Source organism: Oryzias latipes, chromosome 15, assembly GCF_002234675.1.
Source record: "Oryzias latipes chromosome 15, ASM223467v1".
NCBI lineage: Eukaryota > Metazoa > Chordata > Actinopteri > Beloniformes > Adrianichthyidae > Oryzias > Oryzias latipes.
The window spans coordinates 20,368,127-20,394,110 of record NC_019873.2 but is presented as its reverse complement, the minus strand read 5'-3'; the positions used below and the strand labels follow the sequence as shown (position 1 = coordinate 20,394,110).

General features: G+C 35.8%; 1 protein-coding gene across 8 annotated transcripts in view; it reads left to right on the top strand.

The window, feature by feature from the left end:
* Positions 1-25,984, top strand: part of pcdh15 (protocadherin related 15) — a 238,136-nt gene that overhangs the window by 136,318 nt on the left and 75,834 nt on the right. For 6 of the 8 annotated variants that reach the window (XM_023962996.1, XM_023962995.1, XM_023962992.1 and 3 more), the window contains 10 exons: positions 2,033-2,141; positions 2,277-2,389; positions 8,050-8,256; positions 8,400-8,420; positions 10,866-11,000; positions 17,355-17,504; positions 18,997-19,190; positions 19,866-19,998; positions 20,224-20,303; positions 23,620-23,713. In XM_023962996.1, coding sequence (XP_023818764.1) covers positions 2,033-2,141; positions 2,277-2,389; positions 8,050-8,256; positions 8,400-8,420; positions 10,866-11,000; positions 17,355-17,504; positions 18,997-19,190; positions 19,866-19,998; positions 20,224-20,303; positions 23,620-23,713 — 1,236 coding nt within the window. The remainder of the gene's footprint in view (positions 1-2,032; positions 2,142-2,276; positions 2,390-8,049; positions 8,257-8,399; positions 8,421-10,865; positions 11,001-17,354; positions 17,505-18,996; positions 19,191-19,865; positions 19,999-20,223; positions 20,304-23,619; positions 23,714-25,984) is intronic. The other 2 variants (XM_023962994.1, XM_023962993.1) reach the window with 1 other exon arrangement.

The following is a 25,984-nucleotide window of genomic DNA, read 5'->3' as shown; positions in this document are numbered from 1 at the left end:
AAGCAGCAGTTTCACAAATATAAAGCTTTTTCATCTGACAGTTTTCCTTGTTGAACCCCCACCCTACCCTTATTTGCCCACCTCCAACCAATGTTACATTGGCAATCGCCTTTTGCTGCATGCATATGCTCACATTTGCATCTGCACATAGGAAACCCAGCATTTTTACACCTTTTCTTTACTGCACAAATACACACCTGTATGAGGAGGACTTGTGTAAGCTTTCTGTTGCTTGGATTCTGGTTTCATTTTCAAATCTGCAGTGTCACTAGCCATTCACCTGGAGGTTTGTCTCTTCATAATTAATTAATGCACCATAATCTATTACAGTAGCTTGGAATGTATTATTAAGTTGATATGTGCTAATTCAAATATTTTGTGGGTTTAGTTTAGTCTTCCTGGATAACAAATACTGGATGAGGATATAATTGCTAATCATCATTGTGAAAAAGCTCGTGAGATTTGATAAAGCACATGAATATACGTTAAACAGAGGTTTAAGAGAGGTTTAAGGATTAGAACCCAACTGTTAGATATAGATGTACTTTCTTGGGGACCGAGTCTTCTATCAAAGTAGTTTCTTTGTACCTTCTTGTACCAAGAAAGCTTAGCACAGGCCATGTAACAGTAGGAAAAAAATCAATATGTTTAATTGTGTTGCTTACAGCAGACATTTAAGGGTGTTTAAAGGCTAAACTTTTTCATGTACACCATTGCAACAGCAATATTTTTCATTGCAAATCTAATGGGAAACTGATTAGTTTTGGAGCTTTTGTATCCCCTCTATCCAGCTCAAGCAGTTTCAAGTGACCCTCTGACCTTATTGAAGCTGCATCTCCTTCAAAAGGGTTTTCTTAACTAATAAGGAAATAGAAACGGACAGGGGGAGATTTGTATTCAAACAGGGATACTGGTTAAATAAAGAAAAAATGAAAACATTAAATTCTGCTTCCTTTGGTGAAATATTAATATTTACACAAAATACTCAGAGACTGCAAAACATTTGCAACGCAAAAGGAACTGTGTAAGAAGCAGAAGTAGGACAGTAACTGTGAATTTATGGAACCATGTAAAAATGTACGCTTATTTGAAATCAACTCAGAGTTATTTGCTTTAATTGTTTGTGTTAGGGTAGTGAAAAAAAGTATAAAATGAATGAAATTCAATCTCCGCAATGCTCCTTCACTATATATAGAACTACATTTTTTAACTTTTTCAATTGGTTCTATATTTTGTTGCAAACAATGACACAATTAAAAACAAGGTTGTTCATGCTTATTTTTTACAGAGAAGTTTAAACACTACCTGATTTAAAGATGTACATTTCTGGGAAATTCACTTATAAACCTAGATTTGATAGTGAAGCTTTCTTTATGAAGTAGCCACAACAAACAAAACTTTTATAGGTTTGGTAATGTCTGTGAGAAAATGAAAAAAGACGTCCTGTCGTCAGACCAGTGAACTAAGATAATGACATTTTTAACTTCTTCAAAAGCAGTTCAGCAGACACTAACCCTGTACCCACTGACCATGATGTGTGCGACTGAACTTCCTCTTGTGGCTCATTTTGTATATGACAGTTTAAGGTTGTTTTTAAGGTGCTCAAAATGTCTTAAAATTAAATCAGGCTAATTTTAATACCATCAGTTACAAAGGCATATTCAGAACCTTTTGACTTGAAATGATAGAATTCTTTTTACTATATGTATACATACTAAAGCCTAAAATACACTAAATCCCTCATATGGCTTCTTTAAGGAGGGGAATCACAGTCTTCCTCAATGAATGAGGCAGATGTGGCATTCAGGAAGTGTAATTCCACTCAACTCAGCTTTAAAAGAGAAGAGGCAGAAAGTTTTGAAGAAGATCTAATATAGTTTCAATCTAACATATTTATATATACCACAAAAATGCTATCTGTATTAGATATTTTTGTTATACAGATTTTTTTAAGTATACATATAGAATAGATTTTCTACTCATTTAGACTAATTTTCTGATGAATCACATTCATCTCACCTTTTATGTACAGAGAAAGCTAAACCCCCTGAATGTGACTCCACCCATCGGGGCCGTGGACATGGACAGAAATATACAGCCCCCTTCAGATCGACCTGGCATCCTCTACTCCATCCTGGTTGGTACGTTCCTCACGCACCTATTGATCATAAACATTTAATGCTCTTTGCTTTCATTGGTATGCCACGACTCCTCTTTTGAATGTTTAATCTCGTGTTCTTGATGTTGCTTTATCTTGTCTTTATTTTTTGTTGCAGGCCAGCCAGCCACATACGCAGAGTATTTCTCCTTGAACAGAAGCACTGCAGAGCTGCTAGTTCTAAAGCCAATTAGCAGGGACTTCTATCAGAGATTCACACTCGTCATCAAGGTAGCAATGCAAATATACTTATTCCTATGTAAGTGATAACATTGCTTGACTTGGTTAAGTGTGTGCTTTCCAATATTTATTTGAGAATTTAAATTAAAAATGGGAATTGGATTTTTAACATTCATGCTCAAGGTGAAACACTGGTTACTGTTTTTCCTCCACAGGAAAGCAAAGAAAAAAAAAACAGTTTTTCTTCAACATTTCAATTCTTTTTGATCAGTGTTAATTACATTTTGATAGTTTTGGTATTCACTCTTACCTGCTCAGTCTAGAAAACCTGAGACTTGAAGGCTATTAACCTTATCTATACCTCCTTCAAAAAAAGGATTGAGAACAATGTTATGATTTATGGAGTTAACAAGGCCGCTGTGCCCTCGTGAATCCTAATTTAAAGCAGAGCTTGCTTTACTGCAAGAACACGGCATTTACCAATCACTAACCTCCAGATCTCCCTGAGCACTTTATTACCTGCTTTTGCCAGGATCTGGGGAGAAAAGGGGATTAGAGGACAACCTTAAGACAGGTTAGTCATATTAGAGGCATTTGCATCTTTTTGGGTGAATTGCACCCTTTTAGTGGAAGAGAGACAGTTCAGGATAAAGTGAAAACCCCAAGATAGATGTGTGGTGGAAAGTAGGAGTCTTATCTGAGTCATTCAGAGAAGGAGGGGTTGTTCATATTGGATTCAGAAGAAGAAGAAAATAAGAAATGAGAGAGCACTGATACTGCACATTTGCCGTATTCTGTGCACATACCTAATGTTTTTGGTAAACAGACAGGATGACCCGCAGACTCTGGCATCTTCTGAAAAACACATCTGTTGTTCCTTAATAATCATGACTGACCCTGAAAGAGGCCCATCCACCAAGCATCAGGGAAAATGAAGATGAGTGGGAAAGGCGGATGGGGATGGAGAAGGATTGCTTGGCAAATTAGAAATAAATAAAGAAAGAGGAAGAAGAGGTGCAATATGATGCTTAAAGAATGATGGAATCAGGACAGGATAATCAAGATTGAATGGTAAACAGTGACTTTTGATAGCAATGAGTTGTGTGCAGGCTTGTGTGTTAGAGATGCAGAGAACAGGTCATTTCGCTATGCCTTGTGGAAATAGAGACACGACAGAAAAGACAAACCACCAGGGAACAATGTAATCCTCCATGCTGTATGTATGTGTATATATATATATATATATATATATATATATATATATATATATATATATATATATATATATATATATATATATATATATATATATATATATATATATATATATATATATATATATGTTTAAATTGTATGTGTGTGGATTGTGGATTTAGACATCTTGAAATGTGTGTCATGTCCAGCAAAGAGTGATTTTCCTCTTAAGTGCTTGTTTGAACATATCAGCGTTTGGATCTTTTGGTCTGCATAGTGTTTTGAAAGTTTTCACTCAATTGAGTAAAAATGATGAAAACATTTCTGCTTGACAGAAATCAAATCCGGATAAAGTCCGATATGGATCCAAATAGCATTTGTCTCATCTTTGAAGCAGTGAATACATTCATTGCATCTTGTGACTTCTAAAACTTTGGAAGTTAGGAGTATATATAAAAAACAAAAGTACCACAGCTTAGCATGTACCACCTATGTGGTAAATAATGTTAGAAAAGAATACACTGATGAGCAGTAAACCTGTAAAATTGGGAAAACCATCCACAAAACTTGCTATATTATTACTAAAAAATATGCATGTCAAAGCAAGTTTCCAACACCATACAGGGCTTTGTTTTTCCTCAACATGTGACCAAATTGATGACTTTTTTTTTATTAACTCTCAGCTGTAGCTGGTTTCATGAAGGTGATTTTTTTTCTATTTAATGGCTGAGTTTGTATATACATTTTATTTATACTGAAAGCTTCCAGAAAACCTTTTCTTTTCCGTCCCATCCAACAACAACAACAAAAAAAATAATGATACAAATGTAATCAATATAAATAAAGTTTAGCCTAAATTACAAAAGGGGTTAATACAAATACACACCTTGTGTGTCAGAAGATACAGAAACCATAAATTATCTCCAACACAAGAGGCCTTAAGCTTGAAATAAATGTTTCTAGAAAGAATCAGAAAAGTGCTTTATAGGGTATACTGCCTAATAATCGCAAGATAAAACAAAAAATAAAAATGTAATAAAGCTGAAATAGATATAATTTTCAAAATCTCACAACAAAAATAAGCCCCACGTTTAGCTAAAAGCCTGTTTTAAATAAAAAAGTTCCCCAGGTGTGTTTTACCCATGGAGATGTTGCCGCTCTAACCCACACTCTTTGGCATACTACAACTCCTCAACCATATACATGATCTACATAACACATAGAGAAAAGTGGCTTTTCATATCCACTTTGCACCGGTATACAACACATTTCTAACGTAAAGTTCTGTAAAATTTTGCGCAAAGCTGCTTTTCTCTGCAACAAAATCAGCAGATTTACATTGATTGTGTAAGCACCTCACTACTGTGACGTGTTGCATATCAACGCTAGGCTGCCCTTTTCTGCTTCCGAATCTGATGGAAGTTTGTTAATTGTATAAACGGTTGAAGAGTTATAGTCGAAAGACTCAACACTGGAGCTAAAGCTACAAGGTTAAAGAGGTTAAATAATGGAGGAAGTGGAGGTTACGAACAGAGGCAGAGCATTCCAAAGTGTGGGGGCCAACATTTGGAAAAATCAATCCTTTTTAAAATGTGTTTGGAGGGTGAAGGATTGGTAAATTTGAGAAGCTAAGAGAACTCATGTGGAGCTTGACCATGTAGAGCTCTAAAGAACTAACTTTTCAAAATGAATTCTAAAATCAATTGGGAGCCAGTGAAGAACTGCTACAAATTGGAGTGATGTTTGCTCTTCTGTTGGTGTGGGTTACAAAACGTGTAGCAGAGTTCTGAAAAGCCTGGAGGTGGCATTGCTCTGTTTGGCTTAAACATGGAAAAAAAGACCATGATCCAGGCATGAAAAAGGGAAGACGTGGATAATCACTTCAATCACTTGGGTTCCAGAGACCTCAACTTAGAGATGTTCCTCACCTGGAAGATTCTGTTGCTGGTTCACACTTTGACAGGGTGAGCGAGCAACTGTGCTTCCTCAAGCATGACACAGAGGTTTAGAGGACAGGACTGGTTGGACAAAGCAAAGGAACCAGTGTGGTGTCTGATCAGAAGGATATCCTTCTTTGGAGCAACAAATTTAGGATTTCATAAAATATTTGACGTCTGACATTACATGTATAAGGTTCGCATGGAACAAACCACTACTGGAAACATCGAGTACAGCAAAACTCCTTTACTGTAACTTCTTTAAATATTATTATGAAATACACTTCTACTAGAATATGTCAATGAAAGATTTCCTCTCATTTATATGACATAGAAATATTCAAAACAAGTTCAGTTTACAAAGTTTTCTTTTTCTTAGGTTTCTAAAGTACATTGAGGGATTTATTAGATCATTTGCCTTTAATGAAGCCAGTAATTTTACCTGTGAGCCAACTCCCCTATTGGTGGTCATTTATTTGACGCAGAGGGAGATCCATTAATTACCACCTCTCTGCTGCAAATTATGGTATTTGCACTAAGTGGCCTTGCTAATGACTAAGTCTTAATCCTAAATGGAATCCTGATTAAATTGTGTCAATATAGGGTTTTTTTTGCAATTTACACGACACTCGGAGAAATTGCCTCTCTTTATTCATGTGGATGCATAAAAGTTGGGGTTGAATGACCTTGTAACAAAGTAATCCTTTTGAAGTTTCTCCCACTAACATTTTAATGCTTTGTTAGAGGTACCAATGAGTAAGCTTTTAAGCACACTTATTACTATCCTGTGGGACCTCTTACTAATTTTGGATTTTGGTCGCATTTTTTTGGGTCGCTTTGACATTACCCATTCTACCTTTTATTTTGAAAGATTCAGCTACATTGGGAATAAGTTGCTATGACTTGGTTTACTATGCAGTCTTGATAATTCCTGCAACTGCTGCTTGCAGATCATATATTACTTTCTGTATTTATGGCCCGAAGCAATAGTCACTGACTACAAGGACAATATTGTTTTCACGGTTGGAAAAAATGAGCAAAATTTTGATCACATGTGCGAAAACTTACCAACCTTTGCACACACCTAGTACCTGGAGAAAATGAATTTTGGGCATAGTAAATGACACAGCCCCCCAAGACGATGACATCAAGGCGAGCGAAACCGTAAAAAAAAAAGAATTGGCCAAATATCATTTATGGAGCCAAAAAATATTTATTTCGAAATGCACAAACGAAACCAAACACACGTGTCAGGGATATTCAAAGTTTTGATAGTATTATGGGTTGGCCACACAACCTTTTGCGTCAGTGTGAGTTTTGGCGCTTCTTGGGGTTTTCAACATTATGGGAAAACAAAACTTTTGTTGGTGCAATTCACCAAAAAACCAGCTGCCATCTTAAGTCTACAGCCACTACAGCAGTTTCATTGACCTTGAAAACTCATCCTAGGGATTTGCATCAACTGTTTCCTCACTTCTCGAGCATCATTGGGAAACTACTGAACTAAAGGGCATGTGCATGGCGAGTTTGCAACTCTTGCAATCTTAGCTAACTCGAACGTTTTTTATCAGAAGTCGAAAAATCCTAAACTGACTTAAGGGAATCATCTAAAAATATGTTTAAGCTGTGTCTACTGTTTTACTATTAGTATACTCTTTGGCATTGCTTTTATTTTTGTTTTTTCTCTCACCCAGTGAGACTATCATTATTATAGACCCAAATTTCTCAACTAGCATTAGAGCACACAGGGTGCCTGCACTTGTCAGAAGCTGAAAAAAAGAGACACTTTAACCCATTCTTAAAGCCATATGATGCATGGTAGCTTGACAGTTTGACAGTAATTACATGTGTGCTGCAGAAGAACTACTTACAGTTTATGAATGTTTTGGAACGGACTCATGGATTTTGTGCAGGGGTTATTTGCTTGAGACTCTTTTTTTCCTGCCCTCTTTTCACCCTCATGTCAAAGCTCTTATTTTTTAAATAGGTCTAAAGAGGAAATATGGAAATTTTGATGTATGCATCCATCTATCCATTTTCAAGCTGGATTAATCCCTTTCTGGGTCACAAGGTAGCTGGAGCCCATCCCAGCCACTGTTGGGTAAAGAGAGGGTACATCCTGAATAGTTGAAGCCACTGAATCCCTTTCGGGGTCATAAGGCTGCTGGAGCCGGTTCCAGCTGCATTTACCTTGGACAGGTCACCAATGCGTCGCAGGGCCACATATTCACATCTAGGGACACTTTAGAAGCCTCCACTAACCTATGAAGCGTGTTTTTTGATTGTGGAAAGAAGCTGGAGTGCCCGGTGGAAAGCCATGTATGCACAAGGAGAACATGCTAACTCCACAGAGTAAAATTCCAGCTGGGACTCAAACCAGGACCTTCTCGCTTTGAGGCTAGACTGCGGACCACTACTCCTCCATGCAGCCCTTTATATATTCATTAACTCAAAACAACTTTATTAAAACAACACTTTTTTTCTCAATATAGGTTATTGTGCAACTCATAGCAGGCAGTAAGTGCTTTATACCTTTCATAATTCCACAGAATGTTACAACATCTTTTTGCTTCTTCGCAGGCCGAACAGGACAATGGTCACCCTCTGCCAGCCTACGCTGACCTCATTGTTGAAATCCTCGATGAAAACAACCAGGCGCCATACTTCCAGTTTGCAACCTATCAGGGTTACGTGAGCGAGTCCTCCCCTGTGGGAACAACGATCTCAGCCAGTGCCAACCTCACTGTCCCATTGGGAATCGTTGCTTTGGATAATGACATAGAAGAGGTAGAAGCAAAACACCTTGGATCTCTTATTGTATGCAAAGCTTGCAAACAAAAATAACTGTTGCTAAATGGAAATTGAATAAAAATACACATTTATTTTTGTGTTTAAAATATTCCCTGTTTTATATGTTGTGTATGTTTTAGCTTGCTCCTGGTGATACACCTGTAGGTAAAAGGGGTGTTTGAAACATGCAGTGACCCACTCACAGTGTAATAAAGGGATGTTCTGACCCAATTGCATTGCTCTTAATCTGGAATTTTAGCCATTTCAAATATAGAGTAAGGTCAGACTTCAATCCAATTTTTCTGTTTACCTCTGTAATATTCAGCCCTGTTAAGACTTAATACTTGAAATAGGTCAGCATAGATATACATAATGCACATTCAATTTGGGGATTCGGTGGCTTAACTGCTGTACTTAAAATGTGCAACAAAGCTGTAACTACTTTCCTTTAATGTGAGATATATTGTCTCAGCAAAGATACATATTTCCTATTTTAATATAAATCCAAAAGCTCCATGTGTTTGTTTTGCTCCGATTTTTCAGACAAGTAAAAACCAGCTTGCTTTCATAATTTATTGATTCTGGCTTTTGATTTGTTTTGCACACATGTCAGAGGGGCTTACTTTAACAATGTTGAAACCTAAAGTATGTTAAGTTACAGGGAACAAAGTATTGGCAGTGGCAAAGATCTTTTTCAAAAACCTCCGAAGCAGCTTTGTTCTGTCTTTGCAAATTGACTCGGGACATCCCTGCTTTGATTGCATGTCTCACTGTGTGGAGTACAAAAGAAACAGAGGGCAGTCATAACTGCAGGAGACACTTCAATTTTTCATTTTTTACTCAAAACTGTTAACCCTTCCTTTGAAAAAAAAAATCAAATTTTACTGAAAAATTAATTAGATATGCAGCAGATCTCCTGTAGTGATGAGAATGTTTGTGTGATTTAACTGATGCCCTAACTTTTGTATTATTTCAAGTGCTTGTTTGGGTTTGGAGTGGTTTTTCTTTGTTTGCCTGATATTATAAATTGACATATCTCTTGTAAAGTAATCCATTCAATTATTGTTTTTTTTTCCTTAAAAATACGGGATAAATAAATGCACAAACCACCAAAGAAAGAGATCACTACCCCTTTTAAATTACCTCCTCACCCAGTCTTTGGAGAAGAATAGCAGATCAAAGTCTAGAGGGAAATAAGAAAATCAATAACCCACCCCATCCTGATGCTTTCCAAACTAAAAGAACAGGTTGATGGAAGTGAATCGAAATTGTCCTGTAACAACAGACTTGGGTTTGGGAAGAAACACTGAGCTAAAGCCATCATAACTGGCTGCATGATTGTAATACTGAAGATCATATCTCCTTGGGAAACGCAACATGTCAAACACTTCTGAACGGACTTGTGAAAGTTAGGAACTGGGATAGCTATGGAAATATTTTAATCGACTCCAATATTCAAAGCAGTAGAATAAACTTTTAGAAATCCATCACTGAAGGAGGATATAAAATATTGGGACTTTTCTTTAATAAATGCTCACATTGATAAAGTTACTAAAGCTTCATTTGCTAGGAGTATTTCTATTTAAACATGTGTCTTTATTTTTTTTCCCTTTTGTTAAATCCATATTAGGTAAGTCATGCGTATCCTTATATTTCCATTTTCACATGGTACCTATCCACAATGTTTTATTTTGTGTTTTTTTTTTGCCCGTATAAAATGTTTATTTAATTTAAGTTTTTCTTTGGTATATTCTTCAGAACTTAATTTTTACTGCTAGAACACATTTTTTTTAATTGATTTAAATTGGTTTATTTCAAGCAATCAAATAAGAATAGCACAAAAAAACATTACAATCATCAGTTATATATTCATACAATGACGTATCAAACTTAAGATAGTTATACATAAAATTAAATATTGCTTGAAAGGGAGTGGAAGGAAGCGGACTTATATAATCCCATCCCTGTTCTACCGTAACCATTTTATTAAATGATTGATCATTATCCAGTTCATAACTTTATCAGACAGAATTAAGAATCCTTAGGTATCAATAAAGCACATGACAAAGATGAATTACTTAAAATATTATGTAAAAAATAACTATTTTAGAAATCAACATGGCAGATGCAGATCAGTTATCTAAAATACATACATATTATGTTCACTATAAAAATCATGCATATGATTAAAGAAATAACACTATATCAGTAAAATAGACATTACACTGTTTCAAAAATCTTCATAGCAAATATTTATCAAGAATCAAAAGTTAAAAATATGTGCAAATTATGTTTCATTAGGAAATATGAATCCATTTTTGGTGAAAGGGAAGTAATATCATTAAAAATCAATCGATTTAATCATCATCAATAAATGATTAAGCATTTTTTTTATAAGGTAATGCTGAGAAATAAAATAAATAAATAAAATAATTGAAAATAGTACAATCTTCTATACTTTCTGAATACTGATTCCTTTTCAGCAAATTGGAATTTTTTTCAAAACAGGTTATTTCAGACCCACAACTGTGACCATGAAAAGAAAATCTAATGATATACTCATACCCAAAGGATAACTCCTCTCTTTTTTTACATTTTTCCTCAAGACGAAAGACCCTCAGTTGAAGATCACCCTGAATGATTACATCACAGTCTTTGGTCTGACTCCGACGGGAATCACCCGCTTCTTGAGGCTCTTGGAACCTGTGGACCGTGAGACGAAGATGTCCTATACCTTCATGGTGCGTCTTCCAACTTGTGTTATCGATTCTACACTGCTATGTCTCCCATTTTGTGTAAACTACTTCAGTCAGAGGTTGATACTAAAGCTAGGGGATCTGAAACGAAAAAAAAAAAGAAAAAAGTTAAAAACTATTATTTTTTTTGTTTAAAAACAACACTTGAAAAACAAATTGACCCAGACCTCTATTTTTCAGAAAGCACAAATCAGTCCAGGATTATATATAGGCCTTTTGTGTGTCTGAAACTGCATTGTAAAATTGTCTGGGAGCTCACAAAGGTTTTGCATATCTAAATTAAAGTATCTTTCTGAGGAGCTATATCCTTCAGTACCATCTTTTTTTTGCTGTAATTTGTGGTCTTATATGCATAATCATCCCCATGTTTCACAACAAACTTAGTGATTGAGCCTGAAAATCTATTAGAATTTTGTTTAGAAAAGCACATTTAAGATCTACTGAGAGATGCTACTGCACTTCTGTTTGCAATTGGAGAAGTCAAATACTGGCTTCTCTTTTCACATTGCCAATAAACGTGTAAATAGAAAAAAATGTGCAAAGGACAACAAAGCCAGAAGGTTATTCTGTAATTGTTGTGATTGGTTAAATTTAATTAACTTTAGTTGATAGGTCCCTAATAATGGTTTGGCCAGACTTTTTTTTTCTTTTCCTTCAAAAGTTCTGTTGTGGCTCACTTGGATGAAAGAACATAAGGCTAGTCAATGTCGCTGGAGTAAAACCATTAACTTCCAAGATATACAGGCATTGCTGTTTGGCCACAAACGGAAGAATGAAAACAATTTTTTTTAGATACATACATACATACATACATATATATATATATATATATATATATATATATATATATATATATATTTTAAAATTATTTTCTGATTTTTTTTAACTTTATAAAACACCCCAAAAAACATTTTACTGTAAATTGGCATCAGGGGGGAAACAAGTAACATGTCAGGAACAAGTGGTGTGGGACCCAAAATGCAGGAGCAGGCATGGTGGCAGAAACATGAACACTCAACAAATAAAAACAATCATGACAACAGGTTGAACAAAGGAAGCAAAAAAGGGGAGTAAAACAGATGCCCTGGCAATACAAAACTGCAAAAAAAATAAAAATAAAATAAAAAACATTAATAGGACCCTTAAATACCCTCAGGGCAATTAACTAATTGTAACCAGCTGTTGGTAATTGGCAACATGAGCTGGGTGTGACTGACTGAAGCAAAAAGAGAAAAACCTAAAAACACAAAAAAAAGGGCACAATCTTTAAAGCATGCTGTTGAAGTTATGTAATGCACATCTTTATAATAATTGCTTATTGTTTACATTACACATAGAAGTTAAAACTTATTCTGAATTGATGTTAAATGATCAAAAGTCACAATGCAATTAATTTTGATCATTTAGGAGCCAGATAGAGTTGAAACTATTGTCACCATGTGTATCACCACAGTACTTAGATTTAGATTCAACATTTCTTGGCCCTATGTGTAAAAAAATCCCTGAAGTCAAGATGAATTTAATTTATGTGAGAAGAAACAAAAAAAAGTCAAATATGAAATTGTTTACCACATAATGTTAAAGTAAACATCACTTTTTTTTTCTATCAAAATAACTTAAGTTATTGTAAAAGTGTTTTATTTTATTCTCACCTATATTTATTTTAACTTTTTAGTATTTCACATTGTGACGGCATTTAAGTAATTTAATTTTTTTTTTTGCGATACATTTTTTGCTTAACTTGGTTCAGCAAATGTTCTTTCTGCTTAATTTGGTAAAATAAAGCAGAAAAACTCTAAGTAAAGTATAGAAGTAGGTTTAGGGGCTGTCATCTGGACTTAGTTTTTAAAGTCAGAAGACGTTTCAACTCTTATCCAAAAGGCTTTGTCAATTCTGGAATTCTGGAACAGAATTGACAAAGCCTTTTGGATAAGAGGTGAAACGTCTTCTAACTTAAAAAACTAAGTCCAGATGACAGCCCCTAAACCTATTACTATGATGGAATCAACCTGGATGAATGAGAGTCTTCATAGACATCTAAGTAAAGTAAATTCTTTGTCTCTGTTGAAGTGAAAGCTATTCTCTTCCACTCAGATTGAGGTTCCTGTGTGAGTTACAGGAATGGCTCAGTTCTTATGGTCTCTAATGTAATATTGGGTTTGATTGGCCTGGTAAAAGGTCTTGACATCATCAGTTTATTAGGGTGTGAAGTGTTTATTGTGAGTGCTCAGTTGGCCTTTCTTCACTCTTAGGTTTGTTTATCCACTACACTCTTCTCCGAGGCCGGATGTGTGAGTAGGTCAGACACTGGTTGAGTGCTAAGAAAGCTTTTAAACCCAAGATTATTTCTAACACCACTCTTCAGTAGAGGTTGTAGGGTGACCGTTTTGTAGGTTTCCAGCGTACTCTCAGCTCATCAGTTTTTTTTTTTTTTTTTTTTTTCATTCAGCATCTAATCTGTTGGAGAAACTGCATTTACAGTGGGGCAAAAAAGGTATTTAGTCAGCCACCAATTGTGCAAGTTCTCCTACTTAAAAATATGAGAAAGGCCTGTAATAGTCTTCATAGGTATAACTCAACTATGAGATACAAAATAAAAATAAAAAACACATCCAGAAAATCCCATTGTTTGATTTTTAAAGAATTTTATTTGTAAATTATGATGGAAAATACGTATTTGGTCAAAAACAAAAGTTTAACTCAATACTTTGCTATATACCCTTTGTCGAAATGACAGCAGTCAAGCGTTTTCTGTAAGTCTTCACAAGATTTTCAAAAACTTTTGCTGGTATTTTTGCCCATTCCTGATAATTATAGTGCTTGTGGTTTAATTTGCAACTGAGTTAAATAACATTAAAAGTTACACCGAGACACTTTTTTGAGTACTGCATTAGCATGGGTCACCCTAGAATTTAGGGTCTGATAAGCAGAATGGAACCTAGCAGCAGAATTTTTAAATTTATGAACATGAATCATGCTAAAACTTTGTCTAAATTTCATTTACAAGTAGACTTCATTAGTTAAATTTAAATGATAAGGTTTTCAAACTTAGCATCCTACTTGTCTGCTTGTTTTTTTTTTCTTCCAAATCTTAAAGTCCTCCTCTGAATATTTTTTCATTCATTCATATCCTTTGATCTATAATAAAATCGTTCCCAGTGGTCTTTTAATTATGATTGTGACGTTTTTTCAGCGAAATGAAAAAAAAAGAAGTATTTTTTTTTAGGACATAGTTTCTGCAGAGCATCAGGAGTTCCTTAGAAACTTGCGTCTGAGTTTTGAGTTGGCGCAGAACTAACCCTCCACCTATATCCAATCATCCCTTTGTTTGCAATCTCTCCTGCTAGCTAATAGCCCCTCACACCCCCCAACATAACATTACCGGTGCAACAAAAATGGTGAGCAATGCCAAAAAATGAAAGGAAAATGAATCTATTTATGTTCAAGTGGATGTATCGGTATGGAGTGGAGCAGGGAGCTTGTGATTGGCTCTTTGCACACAACTGAGAGCTTCTCCAAAAAAATGTTGTCATTCCCCATGATTTGAATAAAGAGATACTCAGAAATGCAATTTTAGGCTTAAATTCTTTTATGTCTCTATCATGAGAAAACACTACAAGAACATGTTTAAAGCGCCAAGAACAAATTATACAAACATTTTTGTCAACTGTTTGTCTCTTTTTCAGTAGTTTTACTGTACATTCTTCACTCATGACTTTTCACTCTCGCAGATGTTTTCATTCATCCAGTTAGCATGCCGTTAATCTATTAGCAGAGGAATTAACGTCAAAGTCAACTCTATAGTTGACAAAAATGATGATAAATAACATTCTGAAACAAGTTCTTTCCACCACTCATTTTTAGAAATTGTTTACTGGATAATTAGATTGAGATGTTAATTGCTATGCTGTGCTGTAAGATTGGTAGTAATAAGAAGAAAAAGGAAAAATCAGCCATGTCATGTTAGAGGCCTGTTTCCCTTTAAGTCATGGTCCTCCACCAGAGGTCTGGGTACTTCAGGGTCCTGCGTGTTCCTTGGGCAGCACTTTTCTATACAGAGATCTGGAGGTAGTTCCTGGAATCTGCTGGAGCCACTCTCTCAGTGTAGAGGTCACAGTCATTAAGCTTCAATGACCTCTTTACCGTCCACATTTTCTCATTTTTTCTCTTAGTTTGGTATTGCTCGATCTTCTCGTGTCTTCATATTGATGCTATGAATTGGGACAGCTAAATTGATCACTTCAGTCTTCTTTACTTCATGTCCAGCACAACTATATCCGGTATTTAAGTCAATACTAATTGTTCAGTCTGTAAATGGAAGTCCCGCAAGTTCTTAGCTTGATGATTCTCAACTACTTTTGGAGGTTTTACCCATTTTGGTCTTGGGACCTCCAAGGATAATCATTTATGCTAGCTATTTGTTTGTGGCGCTCCATGTATGCGTTCCCTTCCCACATTTTACACCCTTCAGTTATGTGCTGGATTGTCTTTGCACAGCCTGCACATGGAGTCCTGCCTGGTGTGGTAGATCTTGGCCTCTGTTGGTCTTGTGCTCAGAACCTGTTATAGTTCTGTTAAAATTCAAAACCGAAAACAAAAAAATGATTTAAATCACCAGGGCCCTAACCATCAATTTAAAATCCTCCTGCACACAAAACTTGATTTAAACTTACAATGGAAGAAATAAAATTGCACATAAATAAATAAAATACATAAATTACATAAAATACATATTTGCTTGCCAAAATGAAATGTAAAGAAAGAAGTTACTACATAATCCAGCGATGCCTCTCATTAGGCGTCCTTCAATGTGTTGTTGTGAGAAAAAGGCCCAATCGAGTTTCTGCTCCTTGTCTGTCACAAAGTACCGTTTATGTTTGTTCATTCATATTCAGCCATGCAGCTGTTAAACCCGAAGGAAGGAGGGGGGGGGGGGGGGGGTCTCTGAAGCAGAGGTAGAAAAATGGTTCATGCTCAGCTGACACCTGTTTTGATTAAACACTTTTAATGCCTTTTATATGAACTTGTGTTTGACAGTACCAGATGAGCAAACATGCTTCACAATTTCAACTTAGTCTTGCAGTTTTATTTTCTGATGTGGATATAATTTTTTAGGGTCCTTAGTCAAAGAAAAAAAAAACCTTGATGGACGGTGGGCAAAAAAAAAAAAAAAGACTGAAGCAACAGTAAATCAACATTAAAATAAAAAGAGCAACAAAACAATCAACCAATAAAATTCAGACATTTCTTTTGAATTATTGCTCGACTGAATCAGTTTAAAAACAAATAAAATGGCACCTGGACAAAAACAGTTATGTCATATTTTGCTACACACTATTTTAGGCTTTTACTGCAATCAAACAATTTAAGTAAAGCTGGTTGAAGCCTTGACAAACAACAAGGAGAATTGTAAAGTATAAAACTTAACCTCATCTGGAGCTGTTTGGAAGGTGTTGAATGGATGGAAATGTTAAGTGCGGGGTGTTCTAAAATGAGCTTGAGATGTGAAGAGCCCTCCATCAAATGTTTTGGTATTTTGGTTCGCTTTGAAAGGATATTCTTCTCACAATGGTTCAGTTCCTTCTTAAGATGTTCAAAGGAAATTAGATTAGTGGTCAAAGTTCACTTTAGAATAGTTTTAATTTCCTGAAGTGTTTTGTTTAGGGTCGATATTGAGTAAGACCCCTAGTTTAACCCACAAAAATAGCAGCTTTTGTTTTTCCTTTGCTTTTTTTAAATTCTTGATATGTCATTTTACCCAATAGATATTCAATCTTCTTTGCTTATACAGCAAAACCAACATTTTTGACTAGGGCTCACTAATGTTACAGTTTTCCTTTTGGAGCATTGCACCCACATCATAAAGAAGATCTACCTTTTCTAAATTAGTGTTTGGTAAAATTTTAGGGTGGCAGACATTTTCCTTTATCTACAAAATACATTTTCATTTGACTGCTGTTACAGTTGTTGAGATCTCGTTCTGCTATACACCTTATTTGATTTTCCACGAAGTCTATTCTCTTTCTCCCTTGCCAAGTGCTGGAGATCAGAGCTGCCACGGACAAGTAAACATGTGGTGTGCTCAGTTCTTTAAATTGCCCTTTAGGCAAACTTCATACAAACACTCTTTTCATCTTTAAAGGCTTTTCTGACTGCAATGAGATGCAAAACGCGTTCTATATAGGCTGTGGGGTTAAATTTAATAAACCAATCCTTGTCACTTTTTTGCATCAACTTCAGAAAACTTCCCAAGATAAAAAAACAAAACAAATACAAACGAACATCACAAGTTGAGCACAAACTTGTCAATTTCTAAATGTTTCCTTTCTGTTTTCACAGATGATAGCATCCGATGGTGTCCAACAGAGTATCCCAGTAACTGTCAACATCCTGGTTATTGATGCTAATGACAATACGCCGACCTTTACTAAAGTGTCCTACAACGTTGAAGTCTTCACCAACATGCAGCCAGGGGAGACAGTGCTACAGGTAATCAATTCAGCAATCGTTCTTATGTCTTTGCTTTCTCCCTCTGTCTTGTGCTGTGGCACTCTGCACAGCGCCTCTGTCTTTGTTCCCGTCCTGCAGAATCTCTCTCTCAAACCCTTTTTCATGCTCAAAGAGAATAACCAGAATAACCCAGCGTATTGTGTTGACATTCAAACCCTTGGAACATTTCCTTTTTTGTTCTCATCTGCAGTCGTAATCGACGAGCTATAGTGAATGTTTTTCTTTCTATTGTAAGTGCGCAGCCCAAGAGAATCAACACAAGGAGGCAACAGCAACGACTTTTCACCAGTCTTTACTGTATGAAGCTGTTAGCTGATTGATATTTTTTTAATATTTTATTTATCTTATGGTCTTTGTAGTGCAGCAGTGTGTTGTCGATATACTGCATCCATGTGGTACTTTTATCTCACAGCAAGATTATTTATGGTTTGAATTTGGATTGAGTCTGTGAAGCTTCCCGTTTCCCCCTCCCCTCTTTACTCTGTGTACCTTTGATAATCCGGAAACATGCATGTTGGAGTGAGAGAACAGATGATTTTTTAGCTTCACTTGGTCTGCACGCCCCTGGGAGAAACCGGCCACCTGTCTCGGGTGCATCCTCTCTCTGTCTGAAACAGAGGAGATGAATCTGATCACTCCTGTGATGTTGAACTGGATAAAACATGTATGCAATGTGGATGAATGTTTGGATAGATGGTTTGCTTGGTTACACTTCATGAGTACACTGACATACATGCACATTAGCATGCACAGATTGTCTTTAAACCACTGTTCTTCTGTAAATGCCGTTGGCAAACAAACCCCCTCCAGAGTTGGTACTTGGGCATGATCTTTTCATCTTCCAGACGATCTTTTGTGTGGATACAGTTTGTACAAAGAAAGAAAAAAATATGATTGTTGAAAAGGTTAAGCTTAATAAAAAAAAATAAAAAAAAGCCGCCATGAAATGAGACCAAGGGTCAGGAAGTGTCCTGCTATGACCGGTTAACCGATTTTTTTTTCCGTTATAATCCTTTTATGGGAGCTGGAGGGCCCTGTGGGACTACTGCTGCTTATTTGATGCTACAACTTTTACCCCCAGTGACAGGAGCATGAAAAAAGGAGGTTGGGGCAGCTTGGATTAAAGTTTCAGGGCCCAAATGATATCAAACCAACTACACCATGAAGACTCATAATTACAAGCCGTGGGTGGCTCCAGATTATTGGCTTGAAGGCCACAGTGACTTTTTAATGCATGGAGCATGGGCACTTTCAAGAAATAGTATACCTATATGTTTTTTTCCCCTTACATTGACAATAGATTTTTCTTAAAAACAATTCATTTCTGCTTTATTCAATGTGACACATATATTGTTTATCTTTAAGGTTGGCAGTCAAGGTGCCACTCTGACCTGTGTGCTCTTGTTTATTATTGAAACTAATGATATAAGTTAGTTTAATGAACATATTTTTCCACTCTTTTTTTCCCCAGTTAACAGCCACAGATGCTGATGAGGGCCTGAACGGTCTGGTGACCTATGAGATTCTGGCAGGCGGCCAAGGAGATTTTATAATTAGTAATCGCACTGGGAGAATCTCCGTGGCGCCTGGCGTCACTTTATTCGTGGGACGATCATATGCACTGACTGTCAGAGCGTCTGACAGTGCACCCGAGAACCAGAGAAGGTAGCTACATATTTTGCATAATAAAATCTCTGTTATTGTTCTATCAGTGTGTTTGTATAAGGCTTATGGATAATCCAATATCATTAGTATGAATTGGAAACAAACTGTATCTGCTTAGAAGCCATATTTGTTGCAACAATTATGTGAAATATGTGTTAAAATACACATCTATGCAGTATAATTTTTTGTTGAAGCATAACTAAGATGCTATACGGAAAAGAGTAAAAAATAAAGCCACCAATACTTTTTGAATTTAAAAATCTACAATGTATATACAATAAGAATTTTGATTTTATGCACTAAAAAAACTAAGATCTGCTTTTGATTGAAGATGTTTGTATATTGGTAAGCTAAACACATTCTGTACAGGAGGCATGGCCCTGAGGTATTTGATTGACAATGGTCTACAGCCAAGAAGGACACACAACACAATGTGATGTTAAAAAAAGGAAGAGAAGCATGCAAAATTACACACAAACATTTTTTTTTTTTTTTGCAAAAAAGCAAGACTGTGGAAGGTGAACCACAAAAGACAACTTTACAGAAATGTTTCATTGTAAAGAGCTAACTGAACTTTTTAACTCATCTAAAAACCATGGCTTTAATGAATGAGAAGCACCCGTTTGCCAATAAGGAATTATTTCATTTTTGGGGTTGGTGCGTTTCTCCTGCTAGGAGCTCCATCACAACAGTCTACATTGAGGTTTTGCCCCCGAACAATCAGAGTCCCCCACGCTTCCCCCTCTCCACCTACAACCTGGAGATTAGTGAAGCAATGAGGGTTGGAGCTATTCTTCTCAATGTGCAGGTAAGACACAAACATCCACCTCTTCCTTAGACAGAACAAGTAACTCTTTTTTTCTTTAACTCAAGATTCTCTGACTTTAACATGGCATGTTTTTTTTTTACTCTAAGACAGGATACTTTTTCTTTTTTTTTTTCTGCTATATATATTTATTTGTTCAGCTGTCATCCCCTGCCACTCAGCTGTGTTGGTACACCATGACCTTTATGCTGTTTTTTTGCTATCCAGGCCACTGACAGAGAAAATGATCCGATCAGGTACCGCATCGTGAGTGGAGACTCCCAGAAGGTCTTCAACCTCTCTGAAACGTAAGTGTCACATAAACAGAAAAGAACAGGTACATGGCTTTTTCTAATTTGGCACATATTTTCTTGGTACATTTGGAGCTTTCCGCTAGACCACATTTCAATTTCACATAGCAAGTCACAGAACAAGTCAAACTCCTTCAAAGGAATACTCCTAAATTGTACTCTAAGTTTGTACACAAAGACGAGTTAGCTAAAGCTGTGATAACCTCATGAATAAACACATAAATTCACTTGAGCAATCTTTGATAATGCTTTTGTTTTTTGCGTATTCCTCTGAGATGCAGAGGCTTGAGTCAAACAGCAACATTATGCGTTTGTGTTAATACTTTAAAGACCAAGAATCTTAAATGAATCAAGGCATTGTTTTTGTTGTAGCTTTATTTTGTCCGGAGAGAAGACTTTTGCGTTGATTTTGAATGTTTTTGCATCTTTTTTTTGTAATCTATTAATATTGTTTGAATGTAAATGTGTGTTTCTTCTTAGAAATATTGATTGAGCTCTCTCTGATCTAAACTTTAATACTTTGATATCATTTGAACTCTTTTGATGACTCCTGTTGTTTTGTGAATTCTCGCCATGTTACAGTGTGTCCTTATACCTTTAAAGTTTCAGTATTGAACAAGTAAAAGGACAGACAAAGAAAGCATGATAATTGCTAATATTAGGTGAAAAAAAAGCATGAAATATTAAAGTGCCTAATGCCTTTTGTCATCCATTAAATAAGCAAGTACATATGAGGAGTAGAGCCACGGAAAGACTGAAAATGCTGGATTCTGCCACATGCATTTCTCACTAATTGATTAAAGTCTGCTCTTTCTTTATTCCTTCGTCTTCTAGCCAGGAGAAAGGACAGTCTCTATAGAAGCACTGCGTGCAATCAAAATAAACCAGGGGGGCAGTTATTGGCTGCCATACTAATGGAAGCTCTAAAAGCCAGAAATGACAGAAATTACACTAAAACAAATAGACACATTTCTTCAGGGCATCTATCTTTTTATTTTTTTTTCTATTACAGTTATCTCAAGCTCGAGGCAGCCTGTGCATTTAATAACCATAAGAAGGTGCTGATGTAGCACACGATGAATCCAGAAATGATTAACTGCCGCACTTGATAAGTCTGATTTAACTGGAGATTTACATCATGTTCAGTTTTTCTCAGCTGTCTGAAATCTGCTCTGATTCAGTGATGACATGTTTGAAATACTGTGCAAATTCAAGCTACAATGCAGACTTGGTTCAATCTTCTGAGTGTGAATAATGAGCTCTTTGGTCTTAAATTCCTGATAAACGATGCAAGTTCACTTGAACGAAATAGGAAAATCTCATCATCAGTCTTTTATCACATGTAAGTTCAGAATGTGGACAAATTGCGCCCTCTTGATTACAGTCATTACTTTAAATTAATACAACTTCTGAAACTGTTCAAATGCCTTTATCATAAAACCTTTTATTTTTCAGAGTTTTTCTGCATTAAAATAGAGCAGATTTGTGTAGGATTTGTCTTATACAATCGTCTTTTAGTTATAATAAGATGATGGAGCCAGGTCAACTAAAAAGAATAAATATATACCAATGTGAACTGGCATATTTGAGTTTGAAACTAGTGTGTTTAAATAACAAGAATCAACTGTTTTTTGTCTTACAATAGTCAATCATTTATAGAGCAAATTGTTCATTTACTCATTATCTACAGAGAGAGTTGAAAGAGTGGAAGCTACATGTGCTCAAAAGAAAATTAAAGGAGTAATTGAAATGCTTTAAACTGAGAACGTTAGGAAATTAAACTACTTACAAAATGGTAAAAGTGTACAAATATAGGGAAAGTGATTTGTCATTTAAGTTAGTATTTATTCATTTATTTTAACATTTTACATAACTCCATAGTAAATTACTGATAAATTTTGGAATTGGTTGATATCTATCTATCTATCTATCTATCTATCTATCTATCTATCTATCTATCTATCTATCTATCTATCTATCTATCTATCTATCTATCTATCTATCTATCTATCTACACACATGTCAGCTATAAATGATTTTTTCTTTTACTGCTGGTAGCCAGGAGAATTAAGTGGGACGCTGAAGAAACATGTCACTTTTCTTTAGAATGAAGGCAAGGGCGACTTTTTGTCAAAATGAGTTTCTTACATTGTTAATTTGAGCTGAAATAAAAATATATCTAAACACTAAAAAAAAAGCTTCTTGAAATGAAAATACTTATTTTTTTATCTGCAAGAGTTTGTTGAGAACAGAATTTTCAGTTCTTGTCTTGTTAGGCAGTCTTGCCCTCATGTCAAATATTTCAGTACTGGAAACTCACACTTTTTGCATCATCCAAGTATATGTTTAGTGCAAGGCAAAATAAATCTCCCCAACTGGATAAGAGATATTTATATTTGATACTATTTGTTCCAGACAAGATTTCTCATAATTTAGTTTGTGTAAATGTGAATGTGTTTGTTTTTAGAAAGCAAACCTGTGGACTTAAAACTACTTTCATTTCAACCTGTGGCAGGGGTTCCAGCAAACTGACATAGATAGAAGTTTTGATAATTTATCCGACAGAATCAAGATTAGATTAGATTTGCTTTTATTGTCATCGTCCATTGTACAATGAATTTGAAGGTCAAACAAGGGTCTGCAATGTGACAGCTGAGAGCAAGACAGAGCAGTGGTCAGGTTCTGCTTGAACTGTTTGCTTTAAAACAGGGAAGTCCAAGAGGAAGAAGACCACAGGGAAGTACTAATTTACCCCTGCATTCAGGGTTTTTTTTTTCTTCCCTTTTCCCTCTCAGTACCTGCAGTGCATCTCCTGAGTAGTGCCTTGAAACTCAGTGTGTCACGACTTGTCTTGGAGTGTTTTGTGAGCAAACAAAGAAAATTTAGTGTTCTGCAAGGAAATTTAATCTACACTTTGTGCTCCCAGTGTCAGGAGTGAAATTATGTTGTATGGACAAGCAGGCCTGCTGCTTTGGCTGCTGCAGTCATTAGAAGGAAAACATGAATCTTTCTGTCTGTAGTCCAGGAGCCTACTTTACACAAAAAGCAACAAAGAGAGTTTTTGAATCTCCCACCTGCTTTTCACCCTCATCCCATTCTCTCTCTTTTTTCTTTTTTTTATCCAACGATCATGTTTTATAAATTAAATCTACCATTTAAACTCTAAGGCTGGTTCCTCTTTATTGCACTTTGTTGCACGATTTCTCCTTTTTTCAAGTGCACTACACGTTGTCGAGTTAGTGCAATTTCTGATGAAAGTGGTGCCCTTCACTGAAACAGTAACATAAGTGTTTTCACTGACCTCTTTCTGCAGGATTGGTCTTCTCCTTCTGAGCAAGCCTCTGGATAGAGAGACCACTGATCAGTACCTTCTGATCATCACTGCCTCAGACGGAAACCCAGGAGGGGTGAGCCACAGACCATTCTATTAAACCACTGACCCGATTCCTGGGGGTCACTTGTTTCTAGACCAAATAAATCATGTCAAGCAAGTGCAGAAACGTTCCATTTTAACAAGTCGAACTTAACTGTATTGTATATCTGGAGATAAACACAGAAAACCTTTGAATATCCCCAATCTCACTGTCTGTTGTATTAAAAGTTTGGAGAACCAAAGAACGGAAAAATTATTGGCAGACTACTTAGTTTGTTCCCTTTGCCTGAATACTGATTTAATCATTTGTGTAACTTGTTGGTAAAATTCATTGTGAAAAGAACTCCTGAGAATACAGTTGTGCTGTGGCTGCATTTCTCCAACTATTGATCAAAAGTAACTTTCTACAGAGTCAGTCAATTAGTCACTTCCTTTTATTCAAATTAGAATGATTCTGACTCACTGAGGGTTCACCTTAATGAATGTGAACTGACAATTACGTTCTCGCAAAATGTCAGTGCTTTCCTCTGTCAAATGGAGACTGAGCGAGAAATGCTGGGTTTCTCTGGAAGTCTCTGAGGTGGCAAAATGTTATGCACAAGTCTTTAATTTGGCAGTTTCATTGAACACTGGTGCACTCACTGAAAATACACTGTTTGCTATGCATAACTATTTTTATATCTGCTGCTCTGCAACCAATGCATGACGTATAAATGTTTCATCAGGCAAAAAGCATGAATATGTTTTATATGTTATTTTAGAATGTAACTATAACTACAGAATAGTTAGATATAAAATATCAATGAATTGGGGTTTAAAAAAAAAAAGAAATCAGAAATCTGTTTAATGTAAGATTTAACTTTATCTTAATATTGTCAGGTGGGGAGGGCTGGGGAGCATGAAGGACCCAAAATGCAGAGACGGGAGCACACAGTTCCTGGCCAAGGGATTTATTAACTTAACAAAAAGCACTGCTAAGCAGGGAAACAAAAACCAAAACTCACTGTGGGCATAGCATGATAAACAGGGCAAAAGATGTACATGGAAGAGACATTAATGACGTTAATGGACCAGCACAAGAGGAAGGCAGAGACAAGACTTATATACAGACAGGACTGACAAGACACAGGTGAACATGATCAGGACAGATTGGGACAAAGGAAGTAAAACTCAAAAACATGACAAAACAGGAAACCTTTCAAAATAAAACAGGAAACAGAACTCAAACAAGACAGAACAAGATATAAAGGAAAAACCAATACAATAGAAACCCAAACCATGACAAATATATTGTTTTTAATGTTTAGCCTTTTTGCATTTAGCTGTTATTATATCACAATGGAATAGAAGATGACTTAAAAGTTTTGGGGCATTTGTAATTACAATAGTTCTTCTTTTTTCATCTTCAGAACTTCTTTTAAAATATCTCAAATCTTATTTTTTTTTTTTATACCAAACTAACTGCCCTCATCGATTTCTAAAATTTGTATTCTGAGCAGTCAAAGCTTCTATCTCAACCAACAAACAGAGTTTGATTCCAAAAATTCGACTGCTGGATATCCCACGCTGGAAGAGTACACGAGTCCTAGGAGCTTGTTCATATCAGCTCTGCTGCACTTTCAGGTCGGGATTAACTTTCAAAAGCAAAACATCATTAGTCAGCTCTGTGTCTATAACATAGACAGTAGTCCATCCTTCTCTACTACACACTAACTGACCTGAGATGAACTCACAAGCAAAAACAGAAAACCAGAACAATTCTGAGCACCTTTATTTCCTCCTTGATCTTCAGATTTACCTTTAGTTTTACCAGCAGAAAGGCTCAAGAGGCACGTGTTGTTTTTAAAATAGGTAATTATCCATACATGTTACTATTAAGCCGTGTACTTTTGACCTTCCCACTGGTTACAGCAAGGTTACACATTGTGCATATGCAGCCTTTTTCTGTTTTGAAATATCTATATTTGTATAAAGTATATAAATGTTTGAAGGTTAATAGCAGTGGAGTTCTGCACTGGCCTTGCAAATAAACTACAACCTTAAAATTATGCTTAAGGGAATAAAACCTTCTCAGAAACCCAACATCATAAATATGAAATATAAAAGATTGTTATATCTGGGGGGAAAAAATACACTCAAAGGTATCCTATTTCAACTATTGTTTCAATTTAATTGATTTTAATCCTTTAAACTGGATCAGATAAATCATATTTATCCTTATTTTCCTTAGATTGTTTTAAATATTCAAAGTAAACTCTGAAAAACGTTTCTAAATAATAACATTGTTTGCTATTCAACCCTAGCT